The 19261-nt window shown below is 37.6% G+C and overlaps 1 protein-coding gene across 6 annotated transcripts in view; it reads right to left on the minus strand.

The window, feature by feature from the left end:
- Window positions 1-19261, minus strand: part of CABCOCO1 (ciliary associated calcium binding coiled-coil 1) — a 139908-nt gene that overhangs the window by 17944 nt on the left and 102703 nt on the right. For all 6 annotated transcript variants that reach the window (XM_087767373.1, XM_087767370.1, XM_087767369.1 and 3 more), the window contains one exon: window positions 16732-16804. In XM_087767373.1, coding sequence (XP_087623499.1) covers window positions 16732-16804 — 73 coding nt within the window. The remainder of the gene's footprint in view (window positions 1-16731; window positions 16805-19261) is intronic.

The raw sequence follows: 19261 nt of genomic DNA on the forward strand, positions 1-19261 counted from the left end.
TGAATTTAGATGAAATCTTTTCTCAAAAGAAAGAATACTCTTGCAATGTGTGAATACCTAGAGGTTGAAATGTATTTTTTATAAAGAATCTTATGACATATTAACTCAAAAAGACATCTAGCCTCTTCAAGGAAATACTTGGAACTTCACTTTGCTCATAAAAACAAACATGGGCTAAGGTTATTGAATGAAAAATTCAGGAAAGTTCCAGAGATCCTTTCAATGAGCATCACATACTTATTTACAAGTAAACCACAAAGTCCTTCATAAAATTCTATCGCAAAATTTGCCAGTGGTGTTTCCCCATTAGAATTAAGTGAAACCACCTATAAATTAACAACGGCTATAATAGACTAATTCAATGGCTCAGACGGGTAAGAGTTCTTCAAACAATGCTTTCTGCTCCAGACAAGTATTGAGAATAAAAAGAAAATCCCACATTAAATATAAAATATGACTAAATATTTTCAATGTATACACATATTAAAACCATAAAAAACCTGTGACTAAAACCTCTTCCAAAGGTATAAAAACTTTAAGTGTACAAGTAACAAGGGCTAAAGGGCAAAAGAAACAAACCAAACCAAGCCAGGGTTGCATATCTATATTTTTCCCACAAACTCCTTTGTATCTCCCCTTGTCTAGAAGGCTGAGTTTCTCTTTCTCTGGTCTTTCTCACCTTATTTCCCTTCTTACTTGTAAGATGTTTTTTAAAAGAGCTTATTAATAAAGCAACCACTTATGTGAAGCTGCTTTTTTTTTTTTTTTTTTTTTTTTACTTTTGTATATGTTCATAACTAAAGCCACTATGGATAGGAGAAGAAGTCATAGGGCTCTTTCACAATGGTTGAAATAATTTCACTAAAAACCATGTACATTGAGCAAAGGCATCCTGGGTCCAGTCTCAGCCCAGATTTCAAAACAAACAATGACAACAACAAGACTAAAGGAAGAGAAAAGATAGCTGTGGAGCAGTACCCTTTAAAATCGCAGGCGTTCATAGCACAAAAGGGAAAAATAATGCACTTTTTACAACAGTAGACAGAAGCAATTTACTTCATTTTGCCAACTAAATATGAAATGGCTAATAAAAATCACTGCTATGTTACATACGCTCCCTCCTCTAAACACACCTAATCTTCTTAGAGGTCTCACGTAAAGGGATCACATTCACTGAAAAGCAACTACTTCTTTAAAAAAGCCTTAAGCAACAATAATGCTGCACAACTGATCAAAAGAGAGAGTACTTCATTTGATTAACTTTACTGGGGAATTAACATTGGCAGGCTGTAATTACTCACTTGGAAGGCAGTCATGAGGACACCATGGCCGACAGTTTTCTGCTTGTGATCTATATGCTTGAGGTAATGACAATGGTCAGGATATCAGTTTTGCAGCTTCCTTCAAAGGGCCTGTTGTGCAGCTCCCTAGCAGCATCAAACCAGGTTCACTATTGCTTCATCATCAAACCATCTTCTACCTGAATTTTCCTTGGATCCTTTCCGACCTAGTATTTACCCAGCTCAACTCAATTAAGCTTATGACATCAAATGAGACCAAGTAGGGTGGCTACAACCTTTCCAAACTTTCCAGACTGAAGAATGAATACAGCCCTTAGGACTGCACGCAGGGGAAGACAGGAGCCTGGTAAATTGGGTATCTCCTGATTCCTCCTCTTTTTTGGACATATGCATTAGTCCTACCTCTTTTCTTGTTATTAAACTGGTTGCATCCTTTCATTGTCTCCACTCACACCACTAACTCATTTCATGTATATTATGAAGCAGCAGTCAGATGTTAACTTTCTGTCTTTAATGATGTGTGCTTGAACCAATGACCTTGAAGTGAAAGGCTCTGTAGATCTTTAGCATTCCCTAGATACTCCAAGGCCGCTTTATTCATCTAGTTTATAAGCAAAACCTGTGTGCAAAAGGAACGCTTACTCACAATTACTATTATGATCATTCTGCTGTGGCAGTACATTGCACTGAAAAAAAAAAGAATTATAAATTGCATGGGTTAGTAAAATTTAAATCAAGCAAATGTTTAATATTAAGCCATTTCATCTTTTTCCAAAGTTCGGCAAATTTATTAGAAAGCATTGAAATTGCACTTCAAGCCCTAAGGCTTGCAGTGTTGGAGCCTGCCTGATTAACGTAATTAAAAGAATAGCATAACTAAAAATCTATGAAAAATTAAATATATGTGGCCTTACTGTTTACTTCCAAATGATAGCATGATTTCTAGCTAAAAATTTGCACTGCTTAATACCTGACAAGTTGTTAAAGCACATCCCCTTTCTCCCGCAGTGCATATGATTAAAAGAGCAGAGGTTAAACATGGCAATAAAAAAAATTGGGGAACTCTATTTTTGGTCACAGTGGTGCTTAGTTCCCCTTTCTCCTTTTTACAATAAGCAGGTGCTGCTGAAGAGGTGGAAAGTCTCATGACAGGAGGGCATCAAGCTGGAGAAGGGTAGGAAAATGCTTCCTTGGACAAAATCTTCCTCCCTTCCACGGTCACTAAGTGTCTCATATTGCAGCTTCTCATCTTAGCCGAGGCCTGGCTTACAGGAGGAGCCAAGCTATATGAAGTAGATTACTAGACACACATAGCTTGTGAGGCCTGATCCAGAGTAATGTTCAATGGGTGCAAAGCTGGCAAGTTTACGCAGCATAAAAATACTCTCTTACAGAGTGCTTGGGAGACACTTGCAAGTGCATGGCCAGCAAATGCTGGCTAGCATACTGAGGGATCCCAGAGGTCTAAGAGGCAGGTTTTATGGGACGGAAACCTAATTTTCTTCACTCTGAAACCACAGTAAAAAAGCTTACTTCTTCTGCAATCATTGCCTGCATATCTCCATTTTCTCCTGCAACAATTCTCCATTTTCCTTCAGCCAGCGTACTGATCAGCAGCCCCTCCCAGTACATGAGGTGGAAAGCGAACAAAAAAATTAAAACAAGTTGGCAAATGTACCTACATATACATATTTCATGTTAGCACAGTTATGCTTTAGAAATTATGGCAACAGCAATAGAATTCTGCTGCTGTGATCATGGATAATCAAAGCGAGTGAAAAAAAAGCCAGTGCTGAAATATTTTCAAAGGTATGAAAGTCTTTACTGTTGTGTAATTTAAATTTACTTGCCATTACTTGAAATTTTCTTTCATCTGTGTGATTAGAATTTAAATGCTCCCAAAGTATATTAACAAATATAATTCCTGTTATATTGCAGAAATACTGCAGCAACCTTCTCTTAATGTTGAAAACTAACTAGGCTCCTTCATTTACTACAGAAAATTCAAAGCAAAATTAGTTAAAACACTTTGAATATGAAGTCTTATTTTGGAATGATCCACAAGATGAACTGATACAGCTCTTTCTACTCTACTTATACATACACACACATCACAAAGCTATAGCAGTATTTTATATAACTGTAAATATGGGATGTTCACATCTTTGCAAGAATATTCCTCAATTTAATAGTTTTCAGTTTGAGGCCCAGTTTTGCTACCATTACATACCATGGTAATATAGCATCTATTTTAGATACAATCCTGGTAGATCCCCTGAAATTACTTGGGTACAGTGAAGTGAGGACACCTGAATTGGATTGTAAATGCACACTCAAAATTTATACCTGACAGCAGTAAAAGAAGCACGGACATTAAAAGCACAGACATTAAAAGCTTTCTCATGGGTTATCCCATTATGAATTTGTCCAAAAGTCTCCATCTCAACAATTTCTTTAATTTTCAAATTCAGGATGTCATTGACGAGTAGAAATTACTGTTCCCTGAAGACAGAGTTCAACAGAACATTAGCGTCACATTGAAGTTTTTATGCAGCCCAAGTAGATTGGGTCTTACCAGGGAACTAGTTGACAGTCAATCTGACCCCCAGGTAAAAATGAAGCTGCAATACCCTGCTGCACCACTACTGTTTATTGTAGCATTGGGCAAGTTTAGTGTACTCTTAAAGAGAACCTTTATTTATTCCCCTGCCATACTGATCTTACTGGACTTGACACACAGAATCCTGCAAGTGGCACAAATCTATAAAATGGCCTTTTATACAACTGAATTCCACAGAGCAAGGTTTAATTTGTTAACAGTCACGCTACCTTTTCTTTGCTCTGCATCCATTCTTCCCCAATTGATTTGGCAGAAAGAGAAAAGGGAAAATAAAAATTAAAAAATCAAATTCTATATTCTGTATAGGTTGGAGCTATTGACACCTATCTGATTAAGCAATTAATTTTGCTTCTAAAATTGGTAGTACATTAACAGATAAGTGCTAAGGAAGAAAGCAGATTGTCTTTTTAATTGTATTTATTTGGTACAAAGTGGAACAAGAGAATTCATGTTATAGTCTGCAAAATGGTAAATTTATTAAAATGGCAATCGAGCACTGAAAAACTTTAGTGTCTAATTCCCAATTCCCAGAGCAACCCACAGTCCCCTGTTTAATATACCATGTCCTGTTGGCCATTTAATGTACAGTCTTTAAACTTTCCTGTTTACTAAATAAGCTCCCTTAACGCAGACTTCTACATTTTATTCTAATGCATATGGTTTGCTGCTTATTAGTTTGTGTAATGTTCCCGCTACTATGAAAGAAAGAAAAAATAATCCACAAGACAAGTTCTCATTTTATCTTGCACTTGTCAAATATTAAGATTCTCCTAGTCTGTCAGACTTCTAAGCTTGTCTAATGTCTGTCATTTGTATCCAAAATTAATAAAGTCTATCCATGCTGTATGATTTTTCAGTTGCTCTGATTCTGATTATACACAATAATTTGTAATTTAAATTCACAAAAAATGTGCCAATGTAGCAATGTGCTTGTGTTGTCAGTTTTAAAGGCTTGGCCTTTATGACTCTGATACCAAAGCCCTGTTCTTTCCGCTCATTACAAAGTTCAGTAATGCTTGGACTGACCAATTACTTCTGGTAATTTGATTATGTACCCTCTTTCTTTTACTATTTACCCATTTAACTGAGGATTGATCAGAACAAAGAGAAACAATTAAATACACTGCAATAAAAACAGTATGAATAACAAGAGTAGGAACTGAAGTCAAACCAGCAGTAGTTAGGAAACACAGAGATAAGACTGAAATCCTGTCTTTAACTTCTCCTATTGTGTTTTGCTGTGCCAGGGCTGCAAAGAAAAGGATATTATTTTTACATTCAGTAATTCGGAGCGCTATATTTGCAAGCGCAGCAAGGAGGGAGGGACAAAAGATAAAGTCTCCGTCATGGCAAAATGAGTAATGTTTGGCTCCTTACTCCCATCTTGACGATTTCTTGATTTCTCAAACAAAATAGGATTATTAAACAGAAGTGAATGGTTCAGTACTGAGTTACATACCAGCATGCATGCACTTATCAATAGACTCAAGGGGTCATTCTCAAAATGGACAGAAACATAATGATGTTTTTAGAAATCCCATCGGAGGGCACCACAATGCACCACTGGTAGGACTTTTACAAAAAAAAAAAAAAAGAAAAAAAGAAAAAGTCATCAACCTAGCCTCTAGCCCTCACTTTCCTTTAATCTAGGCCTGCAGGGACAACAGTAATGCTAAAAATTGACAATAGTCTCCCTCAACAAGCCTAAGTGAGGGTAAAACCTTTAAATACTTAATTTGAAATATGATCATTACAGGTAACTTAACATTTCTCCAAATGTAAATCTTCAACTACATCCTAACTCCTGAAGAATGCAAAAAGCTGGCAAAGTATCTTTCCTTAGAACAAAAGAAAATCATTAAGAGTCCTAAATGTATAACAGACAGAGATGAAAATGATAAATGGATGTCATGAATATAAAATGAATGCTAAGAAAAATTCTGAGAGAATGTTAGGCAGATATTCAAAGTAGAATAAGCTCTAAGGAACATCCCTATCACTCCTCTGTTTTATTAAACAAGAGTACTACACACATTGTCAATGGTTGCAATGTATTGCAAATCTATTCACAACACACAACATTCGGTGAATCTGAAGATATAGACCTGAATTCCAGCTTGTTAGTGCCTGAAACTTGCCCACAGCCTTGACTAATCCAAAATTCAAGACTTCTCAAGCACGGGATGTTTTCACAACTCTGAGACCGTATTTGGATGGCCTTGCTATAAATGAAGCACGCAACATTCATCTTTATCACTTAGAATCTATGCCATTTCCTTAGACTGTATTCACAAGCCAAATTTGATATGCACAGTCAAAATAAACTACAGAGCAACTGCACAGAAGATATTGTTCCTTGTGTAGCATTATTTGAATAGAACAGAGACAGCAAAACTTTTACTAAGCACATGAATTCTAGCACTAAGAAAATAGAGTAATACATGTATTAGCATGTAATTCATGCAAAATGTTCTGTGCTGTTTTTAAAATATTGCTGGATTCTTGTGGAACCAACCAAAAACATCAGAAGGACTACTCATCATAAAAAGTGGAGAGCACAATGTTAATGTATTTCAGCTGAAAACATGCATGTTTTGGTTTTATCCTGGACACAGCACCATCTGCAGTGTAACTCTGCAGAACCTATGCAGGCTCTGGCATAGGCATTGCAATCTGAGACAAAGAAAAAATCTGAGTGTGAAATCAGTCTGGGGAAAAAAAAAAAGGCAAATAAGGTTCATACAAATACTCACCACTTTAGCATCTTAAGGTCAGCCAAAGATTCTGCCCACTCTTACAAGTAAGAAAAAGCAAACATTGGGTATAAACAATTAAGTATAGCTCCTCAGCTGTTTTAAGTTGGTCAAGAGGAGACTCGGGATGACTTCACTACCAAATTTTCAACAGTGCAATGGGAAGTCAAACCATAAAATACTTCAGATAATAGTCTTAATCATGAAACACTCTAAAAGACTCCAGCTGACATCTTTTCAAGCCCACCCTGAGGAGATACAGTATAATCTGCCTATTGGTGTTTTTCTGAGTGCAATAGCTGGAAATACATGATGAAGTCTTAGCTTCTATAAGCAACGCAGTGGATTTGAGGGAGACTCACAAAACGCGAGGTTAGTTAAGGCTGATGAAAGTTACAGATAGGAACCTATTTCCCAGAAGAGAAGAACCAGAGATAGCGAAGCTCAGCAGGCTGGAGCTGGTGGGAGCTGGCCATCAGCCTGCACTGAAGGGGATTGGAAGAACAAAATTTCCCCCTCTGCTCCGTCACTAGCAACCTGCAAATGACTCCTGCTTCAGGATCAAATGGTGAAAGAAGTAGTATAGAAACTTGGTCATGGCCCCTTCCTCTCCTATCTGCATAGCTGCACATGGGCCACCTCAGCTTGTTCTCTTTAGGTGCTCACTAGGTACAGGGAAAGGAGAACACGAAGACCACGCTAAGCCCAAGTATATGGCTCTCCTTCCCGTACCATTTGGCAGCTTCTTCCCATATTTCTGGTGCCTCGTAATATTGCTGCAGCATATTCGGACTCTCATGAAAGAATCAAGCATTATGCTTTGGATAAAGTCCATCCCTTTGCCAAATGTTTTCCCAATTTAAGCCCTAATAAAAACATTCTGAATGACTACACTGAACCTAAATGGTGTCAAAGTCTTCCAAAAGTCTGGCAAGCTACAAAGAACAAATAATACAAATGTTGAAGAAAACAGTTGTTTTGTTAATATTCTATTTACACAGCTGGGATCTTAGGAATTTTATCCATCTGTATATTTAGTAAGCAAGGCAAATTAATGCAAAGAATTGCCATTTCCTAAGTGGAAAAAAAAAAACAACAAACCATTAACATTAAAAGACGGCTCCCCCTCAATCTGTCTTTCTCTGCTCCATTCCAGATAGACATGCACACCTCCCCCGTAGCCATGAACCACAAAGTAACTGGAGAAGATTCTTCACAGACAGATGTAATTTATAACAAAGACAGGAAAAGGCAACCCTAACTCATAGCTTGCTGCCCTTCCTATAAAGTTCACCTCCTTACCAAGAAAAAGCAGAGAATAATTTGTTTGGTTTCTGTACTCAACTCCTTTTTCTTTTATTGTGAAAAGTTTCCATTGTCCTTTTATGTTTTGATTATTGAGTAAGTTTAAAGACTTGCCAAATAGCCCTAGATTGTTAACAGACCACCACTATTTAACTTTGAATGCTTTAACAAAATAAAGGCACAGTACACATTAATATTCTATGCCCTCATTTTATTTATTATCTTTTCTTTGAAATTTAAACAATTTTCCTAGCTAAGGTTTATTAAATGTAAACCTAAGTAGCAATATAAGTTACCTCACATACCAACCAGACATCCTATAAAACTCAGCTTTCTAATTAGTAACACTGCATTTTGCTGAGCTTAGCATATTTATAGGAAATCAAAATAACATTTTATGAATTAAATATTCAAATACATCAGATTCAATGTTCAGTAAAAATACTTTATGTTGTATCTTATGAAAAGTCGTAAAATCCAAGGTGAAATTAGAAAACATACAAACTTTCTGGTGCATTTTAAAAAGCGACTTTAAAGGATTGCAAAACTTGTCTGTTATTTAGATTTTGAATACATTTGTCCTCGTAACACCAAAATTTGTAAAAATGTATATGGATTATAAATAATCACAGTAAAGAAATGCCATGCTGTTTATTTATATGAATAAGGTCAACGTGTTATTCATAACATAAGGTCACAAGATGTATGAATTTGATGCATAAATATTCACCCATGGGGATACATTCCCATGAAATATCACGTCACTTGTCCATTCCACAGATACTTTTATGAATACAATTTAATCTTCAATATCATGAAAAGCTGCAGATAAAGGTAAGGGTTACAAAAATAGTTGTCCACTGTAGTATAAGTTCATGGATTTCTGTCTGCCGATTAACAAAAATGATGCTGGAAATTTTGGAAATAGGGCAATTGCTCTGGGAAACCAGTCTCCAGTAAATCACACTGGACCAGCAAGTACCAAAATTGTACCTGCTGGCAAACAATTTAAAAGAAAAAAACAAACAGCTAAATTTGAACCAGCAAAATATAAATTAAACACAGTACCTTCTTGAATAACTGCTTGATCCATGCCACGTTACATGGAAGAGTTTAACATTGAAAATAGTATGGCTCTGCAGCAGACATAATGCATTGGGTTAATTCAAATAAAATGTGTCCTTTTTTTGGCAGATTGCTGACAAATGTTGTTCTTTGAACTACCTAAAAAATTAGGATGGAGTTTGCGCAAATTACTTTCTACCAACATGCAGTAGCAGCCTACTTGGTTCTCACCAGCAGCCTGCCTGGTTCTCACCAGCTTACGTACAAAGCTCTTTCGACACAGTTTGCCACACTGGCTGACTTAGCAACCTGCTTTCTAGATTCCTGGCTCCCCAACAACATGCCTTATGGCCAGCTGAGGGCACATCGCAGACCCCAGAATCATGGGGACCTTGGTCCAGCAGAGCCAACTATGCTGCATGGCGCCAGGATGGAGCTTGGGCTCTGAAACGGTCTTCAAGAGCACTGCTTTGGTGTGAGGGAGTTTAAACAGAGACATGTAAGAATAGCAATTCTGTTAGAAGTGTTTGGTTTTTGTTTTAAACTGGAATTAAATCAAACTGTAGAAATCTCAGAATCTTCTATGAAACGAAATTACTGACCTTTGCCCAGCTCCAATTATTTTGTTTTATGCTGGTCAAGTAAAACAACAAGAACCCCCACAGGGCATCAACAGAGCAAGCTATTCAGGAATACTAGAAAAGTAAACCAAAATTCATATCCTAATAGTCTACCTTCAGGTACTTTGCTTAACCACTTTAAAATTTCCCCAAGTCAATACATTTCTGCCAATCTCTTTGTCTTCCATTAAAATTTACATATTGATTGATAAATATTTTTAAACATGTGCTATAGTCTTCTGATACAGCACTTAGTCATTTGGATCTTACAACATTCTGATGAATAGCAGAAACACGCTGTCATTAATATACTGTCTGTCCTTCCAGTCAAAGCCTACGATTTCTAGCTGACCTGCATTCCAGCAAATAAATAAGCCATTACTGCTGCTATCAGAACTATGTAGATTTACATACACACACATACAGAAATCAAGCCACTTTCTAAATAAATAATTAAAAAACTCAGAGAGCACATCTGTGTATATATTAATTCCTGCACAGTTCCAGAAATGTTCTACTGCCAACAATTCAAGTTTTCTCCCTCTCTCTCATTTAACATCATACAGTGAAAAAATTTGATGCTTTGTCAACTGTACAGCTGAAATAAAAAGTTATGATGAGTTTCAAATTTTTTTTTGTTCTAGTGCCTTTAGGTTTTCATCCTCCAGGGTGCTGAGCAATGTGACCCCAGGCACTTCTCAGTTTAACTCTGTGTATGTGAGTAGGTCCATTGAAATAAAAGTTCCCAAGCACTTAAAAAGAGGCACTCATTTAAACGCTGGCTGGGTCAGAACCATAGTGCTCAGTATACTGAAGGTATAGCCTATGTCAGGTACTGGGCATTTTTCCTGCCTGAATTTCTACTTTCATGACTTAATGCATGTTACTGAATTAAAAAGCAGGTTTGTTTTGTGTTTGATGTTTCCTAAGAAAATAATTTAAAAAACATTTTGTCAATCATTCTCTAAAGCAAGATTTGTAAAAGTACTCGGCACCAGCTTATGAATCCCACTAACTCTCTGGAGCTCTCACTGGCTTTCAGGGCAGCACGGTTCAACTACCGAAACTCAGGAATGTTAAAATTGCTGTAGAAAACCATCAGCATGTGACCTACATGGAAATGTAACTGTTGAAGTTCAGTATATCTCCACTACTGGCAACTGAGTATACCAAAGCCAATCTCTGAAAAACAAGGGTGGTTTCTACTGTGCAAGATATGCTTAAAATATTTCACAATTCCAACAGACTCCACTTTTCATTTAGACTAATCACAAGTCCTTCAAGATCTCTCTGGTTATAGCCATAGTAAGCTTCAAGATCAAAGGACTGAATATCAGTGATTTTCATCACAAAACCCACTGGCTCTCCAGCTGCTTACTTCGGTAATCCGGTCTTGGGTACTACACGCTTCTGTAATGGACATCAAAAATTTCCCCTCAGACATCAAAAGACCAAGTACCAGTTTGCTAGTTTTAAACATTCATAATTGTAAAATAATGAACCTACTCCTGAAGCTGTAGTTTTGATCTTCATAGCAGTAAAGGCTTGAGGAACATGTTTTGAAGGAAAAAATAAATAAGGACACGGAAATTAAAGAAAAATGGGATATAACACAACATCGGTTTATCAAAGGTACATGATGCCAGACTAATTTCATAGTTTATTTAATAAGATTGCTAATTTTCTAGACAAAAGAAATGTGAGAGACATGATCAATTCATGAGAGAGCAGGAATATCATACAGATGGGACTGAACGACCTTGAAGACTATTGACTCTTGTATTCAATGACAAATTGTGAGGTGACATTGTAGGGACATAATTTTTTTAAAACCTACTGTGCACTGGGAGTACCTCAGCTGGAAAATACAGTAATAAAGGAGAACCAGAATAGCAGACCTACAACGAGACAGCCACATGACACAGGTATAAAATGTGATTCTAGGACCTATCACGTAGGTTATTCCCAGTAGAGAAAAAGAAAGCACTATTGATATTGTACAAGGCCTTGCTTTTATCTCAGCAACAATATTATGTCAGTTTGGTCACTTATGTTCAAACAAAACTGATTTAAAGTGGAACAATTATAGAAAAAGGCCAACAGGATGACTAGAGGCTGGTGCGTATGTAAGAACGCATGTATCAAAAGCCTACCTTAAAAGCAAAGATTAGAGAAGGCTGGCTTTTCTCGTTTAGTTAAATGAAGGCTGACAATAAGATTGCTCTCTCTTTATACACTAGAAAAATAAACACTGGGGATGGAACAAGAACTAAAGGTCAATACTGGCACAAATTGGCACAAGGACAAATGCACGTAAGCTTGTCATGAATACACTTAGACTGGAAATTAGAAGTTTTATGATCATTACAGAAAGCAGGCACCAGGGCAGCTTTCTAACTGGAAGAGGAAAGACAAAAAAAAGTTAATTTTTTAAGCCGGAGTTTGACAAGTTTCTGGAGAGGATTATATATGTTTTCCTATGAGACAGTAGCACTAGAGCTGACAATTGAAGAGGTCCCTTCCAGTCCTATGCTCTTATTTCCTTCAAAGCAGTTTTGATGTCTTTGCCATGGTGATATTTACAAAACAAAGCTACAGAAGACAACTCAGTGGTTTTTAAGCATTACAAATATCTGAAACCTCCAAGCTTTGAAAAGCATGCACTCCATTAGCTGGGGAATGAGTCTCTCTAGTGTGAACTGATATGCTTATGGAAATGTTCTGCTTTCATAGATCTTTAAAATGCAGTTCTCAAGAAATCATCGAGCAAATTTGTTTAAACAATGATTGATTAACCAATCTAAATATCCAACAGCTAATGAGGATTACCTATCAAAGTCAAGTCCAGACTTCAGGTCTTTTGCCATCAGAAAAAAAGCTTTATTAGCTTTCAAATAGTATATTCTTCCTATCCACCCCCTTAAATTCAAACACAGAAGGGATTTTGTTCAAACTTTCGAAAAAAACCCAACCCACAATTGGATAAAGACCAGACATAGTCCGAAAGCTTAATGTTTCAGCAAGTAAGGAGTACATGGAAAGAAGGCATTAATGGAAACTGTTTTGGAACTCTAAGTACAGAGGATGATATCTAGTGACTGCTATAATACTGAATCTGCACTGCCATTAAACTTAATCTTCGATATTTTTATTGCAACCTGACCCACTATGACATCTCTAAAGAAAATTACATTGTACACTACTATTTCAAGAAGTCAAACTTAGCTAGTCATCTGGGCCATAAAATAGCAGATTACTCCATCAGGCTGGCTAAAGCAACTAGGAATAAAACTAGATTTACCAACCACATTATTTTTATTAGGAAATGTTTCAAAGCAGACATAATCCCAGAAGACCTTAGCCTCATTCCATCCAAAAATACACAACAGAGAGCAGCAAAAACATGAACTGCAGTATAAGGTACAATTTGTAAATGTGAGAAAAAAAATACAAGATGTGCTGTAATACATCATCCTATCAAAGCAAAATAAATTAACTGAACATAGAAATAGAAAAGAATAAAAACTTCTACACAATTCATGTATTAACAATTTAAACCTTTGTTATAAGATCCAACATGTGTTAATAGGAATTGCTCCATTGAATCTCTGCACATCAAGATTTAGCCTGTACTCCTTTTGCTTTCTTTGAAATTGCAGGCTAATATAGGTGTACTAAATCACAGCTAGAGAGTAAAAACTCCAGAAAGGGCAAAAGGAAAAGGCAGTATCTTTAACAACAATATTCCTGAAGAACTCTGGTATGCTAGCACTACATGCATTTTATTTTGGATCATAGCCACAGAACAGCTAAAGCACTGCTTCTTCTGTAATCATTCTAAATGTGGGGAACTGCTTGTAATAGTAACAGAAAAAACCCAACAAATTTACTCGGCAATCTTAACACTTCTCAGTAGTGCTTTGTACCGTCATGTTTTCTAACAGGTATTCATGCATACATAATATATAGGTCTTTGTAGATCTGGAATGAAGGAGAAGTAAGGGATTTGATAGCTGGAAAGGCAAGTTTTAAATTTTAAATACTGTCAAATTAGGTTAGATGTATGATGTGTGTTTTATCATCTAACCAAGCATTCATGTCTTTCAGTTTTAACCTTTTTTTTTTTTTTCCTAGGCAATATGATCACCTCAGGCAGTTTGGTTTAAAGGCTTTAGCCAACGCAAAAATATATTTAAATTAGCCAGGCATTTGTTACTTTCTTTTTTTTAAGACTTAAATACTGTCCACATTTTACAAAGGTGGTTCTATTATGCTAGCTGCATCAAATGTAGAATATTAATCAGGCTGTGAAGCTCCACTAATTACGTGCCACATTTAAGTAACTTAAATTTTGTTAAGTGGCATGGCCACAGATATTGTATGCATAATCTAACTGAGTTTTGAGTCATTTCCCTTTTCTTGTCTGATTTTATTCTACACAGGAAATGACAGGGTCATTTGGAAATAACTGCAGTGAAAGATCAAAAAGGAAACCTGATTGAGAGCACTGTATAATTGCCTGTGCTAGAGAAAAAATAAAATCCAATGAGTTTACAATCCATCGCTATAAGATTTCTCTGGAAAACACATACTGCGGTTTCTCTAAAAGGATATCCATTACAACACTAAGTACTGCTTTTATTTGTTGTAGCTGCATCTCTCTTAAAGAAGCAGGTCTTCTCATTAGGCTATTGGACTTTTATTCAGTAGGTAATACTTTCGGCACATGTGGAGCACAAATTCAGTCACTGAGCTAACGCAAGCCATTTCAGTCGAAGCAAATAATTTCAGTTGAAGCAAGTCATTTCACTGACTTGTCTCAAAGCTTTCATTTGCAAAAGGAGATAATACTGTAATTAAGCTCTTGGAACACCATGGTTCTTGTTATTTGGGCAAATCTGGCCATTACGATTTACAGTCCCCCATTCCAAAAGAACAGACTTTTATTGCTGGAGCTAAAAGAAAACTTTTTGACATGAGCAGCGCTCAGCTTAGGGTAATGATCACATCCAGCTGTGGGGCATGGTGTGCCTACATGGGCTTTTTTTTTTTTTGGTAAGACATTGATAAGACAGCAGTCAGCCCTTCAGCACAGATTTATCGTCTACTTTCAGCACGCAGATTTCCCAGTCAGTGTCCTGCCCCCTTCTGTTCCCTGAGCAAAGGCACTGCGGAGCACACGACTCCAGGCGAGCTCCTGCCACAGCCATACACACCAAACCACATCAGCCCCACTAACTTGTCAGGGTTTGAGCTGTTCATCTAAGGGACTGCAAACATACAAGGTAATGCTCTCCTTTATGGATAAGCATTTCTAAATATAACAAAGTTGTAGCAAAAGAACTTGAAGTCTGTGCCGGGTTCACCTCTCATCGCATGTTAACACATAAAGTGAGTGCAAATAATGCCATAAATTTGTATGTGTAGCTTCAATGCCTTAAACTGTTACTTATTGAAGAACAATGTATCACCCTATCAAAATAAACTCTACAGGAATATAAGTATCGATTTTCGTGGGCATTGCAGCGTGGCTGGACAAATTAAAGGCTCTCTGCCATGGAACTCAGAATACAAAACAGATGGATTAAACTGAACTGGTGCATAGGTAAGAAATGGCCGTCAAAGAGTTATGGCTAAAAATTGTCACGAAGGTTTTTGTGGTAGTTATAATCGTAGATTGCACTTGTTCCTTTGATGGATCATCACCAAAGTAATTCACAGAAACACATTTCTGCCATTCCCTAGTGGAGGTGGCACCTTCATCAGAGGTGGTACTCCCCAGCAGACAGACTGTGCGGAGCAACCACTCTTCCGAGCTGGAACGGTGTACACTGACCTCAGCCATCCAGAAATGTGTTTTAAGAAAACACAAAGACATTTCTTTTAAGCTAGTCTACAACTGACAAGATACATTACACAAATTTACACAAGAAATTACTTAATCAAAGCCTCATTAAAAATAATTTTATCAATTAGAAAGTGCTAACCAGCCATTGATCTGATTAGCTATTATAAAACAACGGCCCTAACACAGCAACGCTGAAGTCCTGCTCCACTTATGTAATGGCAGTTTTGTCACTGATTTCATTGTAGTTGGAATTTTAACCCACCTTACAAACAATGAGAATAATTTCCAAATATTTGCATCCACGTCAAGAAAGTCCTTCTTTTTTATGATATGGCTATTTAAAAGCGACACGGAAAGAAATTATCCCACATCATTTACAGAGTCAAACCACTAGCTTAAAGTGTAAAGAAAATTTTCCACTGCATTAACTTTAACTTCACTGTGTACTGATAAGCTAAAATATAAGTGCCATCAAAAAAATTCGACTACCGTGCCTCTCTGAGCAACCAGTTGTCTCCTAATATAAATTATAAATGTAAATCCTTTTCACTGTATTGTAACATATGTCCTCAAAATGCACAGTCAGGCTAAAGGAAAGTTTATTTGATGAATTGGATCTGTCCATTTGATTAAAGGCCACATCCTGCATCAATGCATTTTTCTATGTATTTTTTCACATATAAGTTAGAATGCATGACAAAGTTTACAGTCAAGTCAATTCACTATTATTAACTGAATGCTTTCAAAATGCTAAATTTCTAGCTAGCTTGTTTCTTTATGGTCATATAATTAACTATTGGTGGCTACAGTAGAAAAAAAACTCTGTACAAACACATGCATACCTAAATATTAGGACTGTGGTCAGACTAGGCTTGGTATAAAACATTTTCTGATTTTGATTGCTGATTTTAAAATAGAGTCAGACTTATGCATTGCTAATTCAAATTACATGCGTCAACTTATAAATACATGCACAAAAGTATTCCTGATTTAATACAACTAACATCTTAACCAAGCAATGCATTTACACTTTTTTGAAATCCAAAATTAATTTTGAATATGAGGATCAAAACATCTAACTTGTATTCTTTAATCAGCCATTTACGTTAGTAAAGCAGTAATGTTGACATGAAATTGCTTTGAGCAATATAAAACATATGCCACAGTGCATTCATTAAATAACTCTGCATAATGAGTTCCATCTATATAAGTGACTTACCTCATTACTTATCACAAGTTCTTCTCTAGGACTGTGGAAGAGGTATTCATATAGCTTATAGTGTTTAAATAAGCTGGAAAACAAGAGAATATAGTACTATTACAGCTGTCAATCTTCGGAAAGGTAACAGTATTAAAAATTCTGTTAAACTAAGAGTTACTCTCCAGCATGGTAATACTCCAAATTTTAAAAAGAAAAGGTTGTTTAACTTCAAGGAGGCCCTGCTTCACTAACCTGGTCTCCTTCTATGACAAGGTGACTCGCTTAGTGGATGAGGGGAAGGCTGTGGATGTTGTCTACTTGGACTTTAGTAAGGCCTTTGACACAGTCTCCCACAGCATTCTCCTGGAGAAGCTGGCTGCTCACGGCTTGGATAAGTGCACTCTGCACTGGGTTAAAAACTGGCTGGACAGCCGAGCCAGAGAGTGGTGGTTAACGGAGTCAAATCCAGTTGGCGGCCGGTCATGAGTAGTGTTCCCCAGGGCTCAGTGTTGGGGCCGGTCCTGTTCAAGATCTTCACTGATGATCTGGATGAGGGGATTCAGTGCACCCTCAGTAAGTTTGCAGATGACACCAAGTTGGGTGGAAACGCTGATCTGCTGGAGGGTAGGAAGGTCCTACAGAAGGACCTGGACAGGCTGGATTGTTGGGCTGGGGCCAACTGTATGAGGTTCAACAAGGCTAAGTGCCGAGTCCTGCACTTGGGTCACAACAATCCCATGCAACGCTACAGGCCTGGGGAGGAGTGGCTGGAGAGCTGCCTGGCAGGAAAGGACCTGGGGGTGTTGGTTGACAGCTGTCTGAACATGAGCCAGCAGTGTGCTCAGGTGGCCAAGAGGGCCAATGGCACCCTGGCTTGTATCAAGAATAGTGTGGCCACCAGGACCAGGGAGGCGATAGTGCCCCTGTACCTGGCACTGGTGAGGCTGCACCTCGAGTACTGTGTTCAGTTTTGGGCCCCTCACTACAAGAAGGACATGGAGGGGCTGGAGCGTGTCCAGAGAAGGGCAACAAAGTTGGTGAAGGGTCTAGAGAACAAGTCTTAGGAGGAGCGGCTGAGGGAGCTGGGGTTGTTTAGTCTGGAGAAGAGGAGGCTGAGGGGAGACCTTATTGCTCTCTACAACTACCTGAAAGGAGGTTGTAGCAAGGTGGCGGTTGGTCTCTTCTCCCTAGTAACGAGTGATAGGATGAGAGGAAACGGCCTCAAGCTGCGCCAGGGGAAGTTTAGGTTGGATATTAGGAAAAATTTATTCACTGAAAGGGTAGTCAGGCATTGGAACAAACAGGCTGCCCAGGGAAGTAGTTGAGTCTCCATCCCTGGAGGTATTTAAAAGACAGGTAGACGTGGTGCTTGAGGACGTGGTTTAGTGGTGGACTTGGCAGTGCTAGGTTAACGGTTGGACTCGATGATCTTAAGGGTCTTTTCCAACCTTAACGATTCTATGATTCTATGATTCAGGTACAATATGCAGAATATTTTATTTACAGGATTTACTATCAGATGGCTGTAGAAAATACAATACGATACTTAAAAATACATCCACTTTGTCCTGATGAAAGTGAACTCTGAGAAGACAAAGTTCTACTCTGAAAAAAGTAACTCCTGAAACACTTATCACCAGGATACTTATGCCTTTATTATCAGCAACAGTGGACAAGAAGGAAACAAAGCCAAATCAACTTTCAGGTTCTGGAATGGGCTGCCAGTCCCGGGAGCAAGTTTGATCTTGGAACTCCAAAATAATAAAGAATGGAAGCATTTATTCTCTCAAAGTCATGTTTCAAAATCAGCATAGTATTTCCTCAAAGAAAAATGAAAAAACTAGATTGACACACTGGAGTTATGTGTATTACAACAAAAATAACTTTAAGTAGACTTTCTCAATGGCCTAAAATATTTATCTTCTGTAAAACATATATGGCTTTCCTTTTCACATGTTTTAAATAACTTTCCTTGTTCCCTTTCCCAATGATCAATGATATGGCATTTGTTTAGTCAAAGGTTTGGTTTGTCACAGTCCATCTGTTACAATTACTTGTTCTTTTAAAATCATGATACAGAACTTCTGGCTTCTGTCATGTCATTTTGACATGATTTAAAACACAGCTCTCTGATTTCATAGCAAGTCCAGGTTGAAGAATGATTCCAAGAGTTTATCACACTCCTGCCTGATGTACCTATTAAAGATACAGCAATACTTGCAGGGAACATCTGTAACTGGTTCCTGTGCTTTCAGGCTAAGGACAGGACACAGGTTCTTTTCTTAAGAGAGCCATCAACTGGGATGGCAATGCCTCTTTGCTTGGCACTTGCAAGCCCACATCTGGAATCCCGAGGCCTGCTGTGAGGAAGGCTTTGGACTAGATGACCTTCAGAAGTCCTTTCTGACCTCGATTTTTCTATGGGTCTACGGAAGTACCTACTACACCCAACATAAAGCAATTATCTAGCCAACGCTAAAGACACTGCTACTAGCTGCAGGATATCATGCAAATGCTATGAAAACGTGTTTACAATACCAGTGCCTGG

The sequence above is a fragment of the Nipponia nippon genome, unplaced genomic scaffold (assembly GCF_047370975.1).
Source record: "Nipponia nippon isolate SJK-2023a ecotype South Korea unplaced genomic scaffold, ASM4737097v1 scaffold_3, whole genome shotgun sequence".
Lineage (NCBI taxonomy): Eukaryota > Metazoa > Chordata > Aves > Pelecaniformes > Threskiornithidae > Nipponia > Nipponia nippon.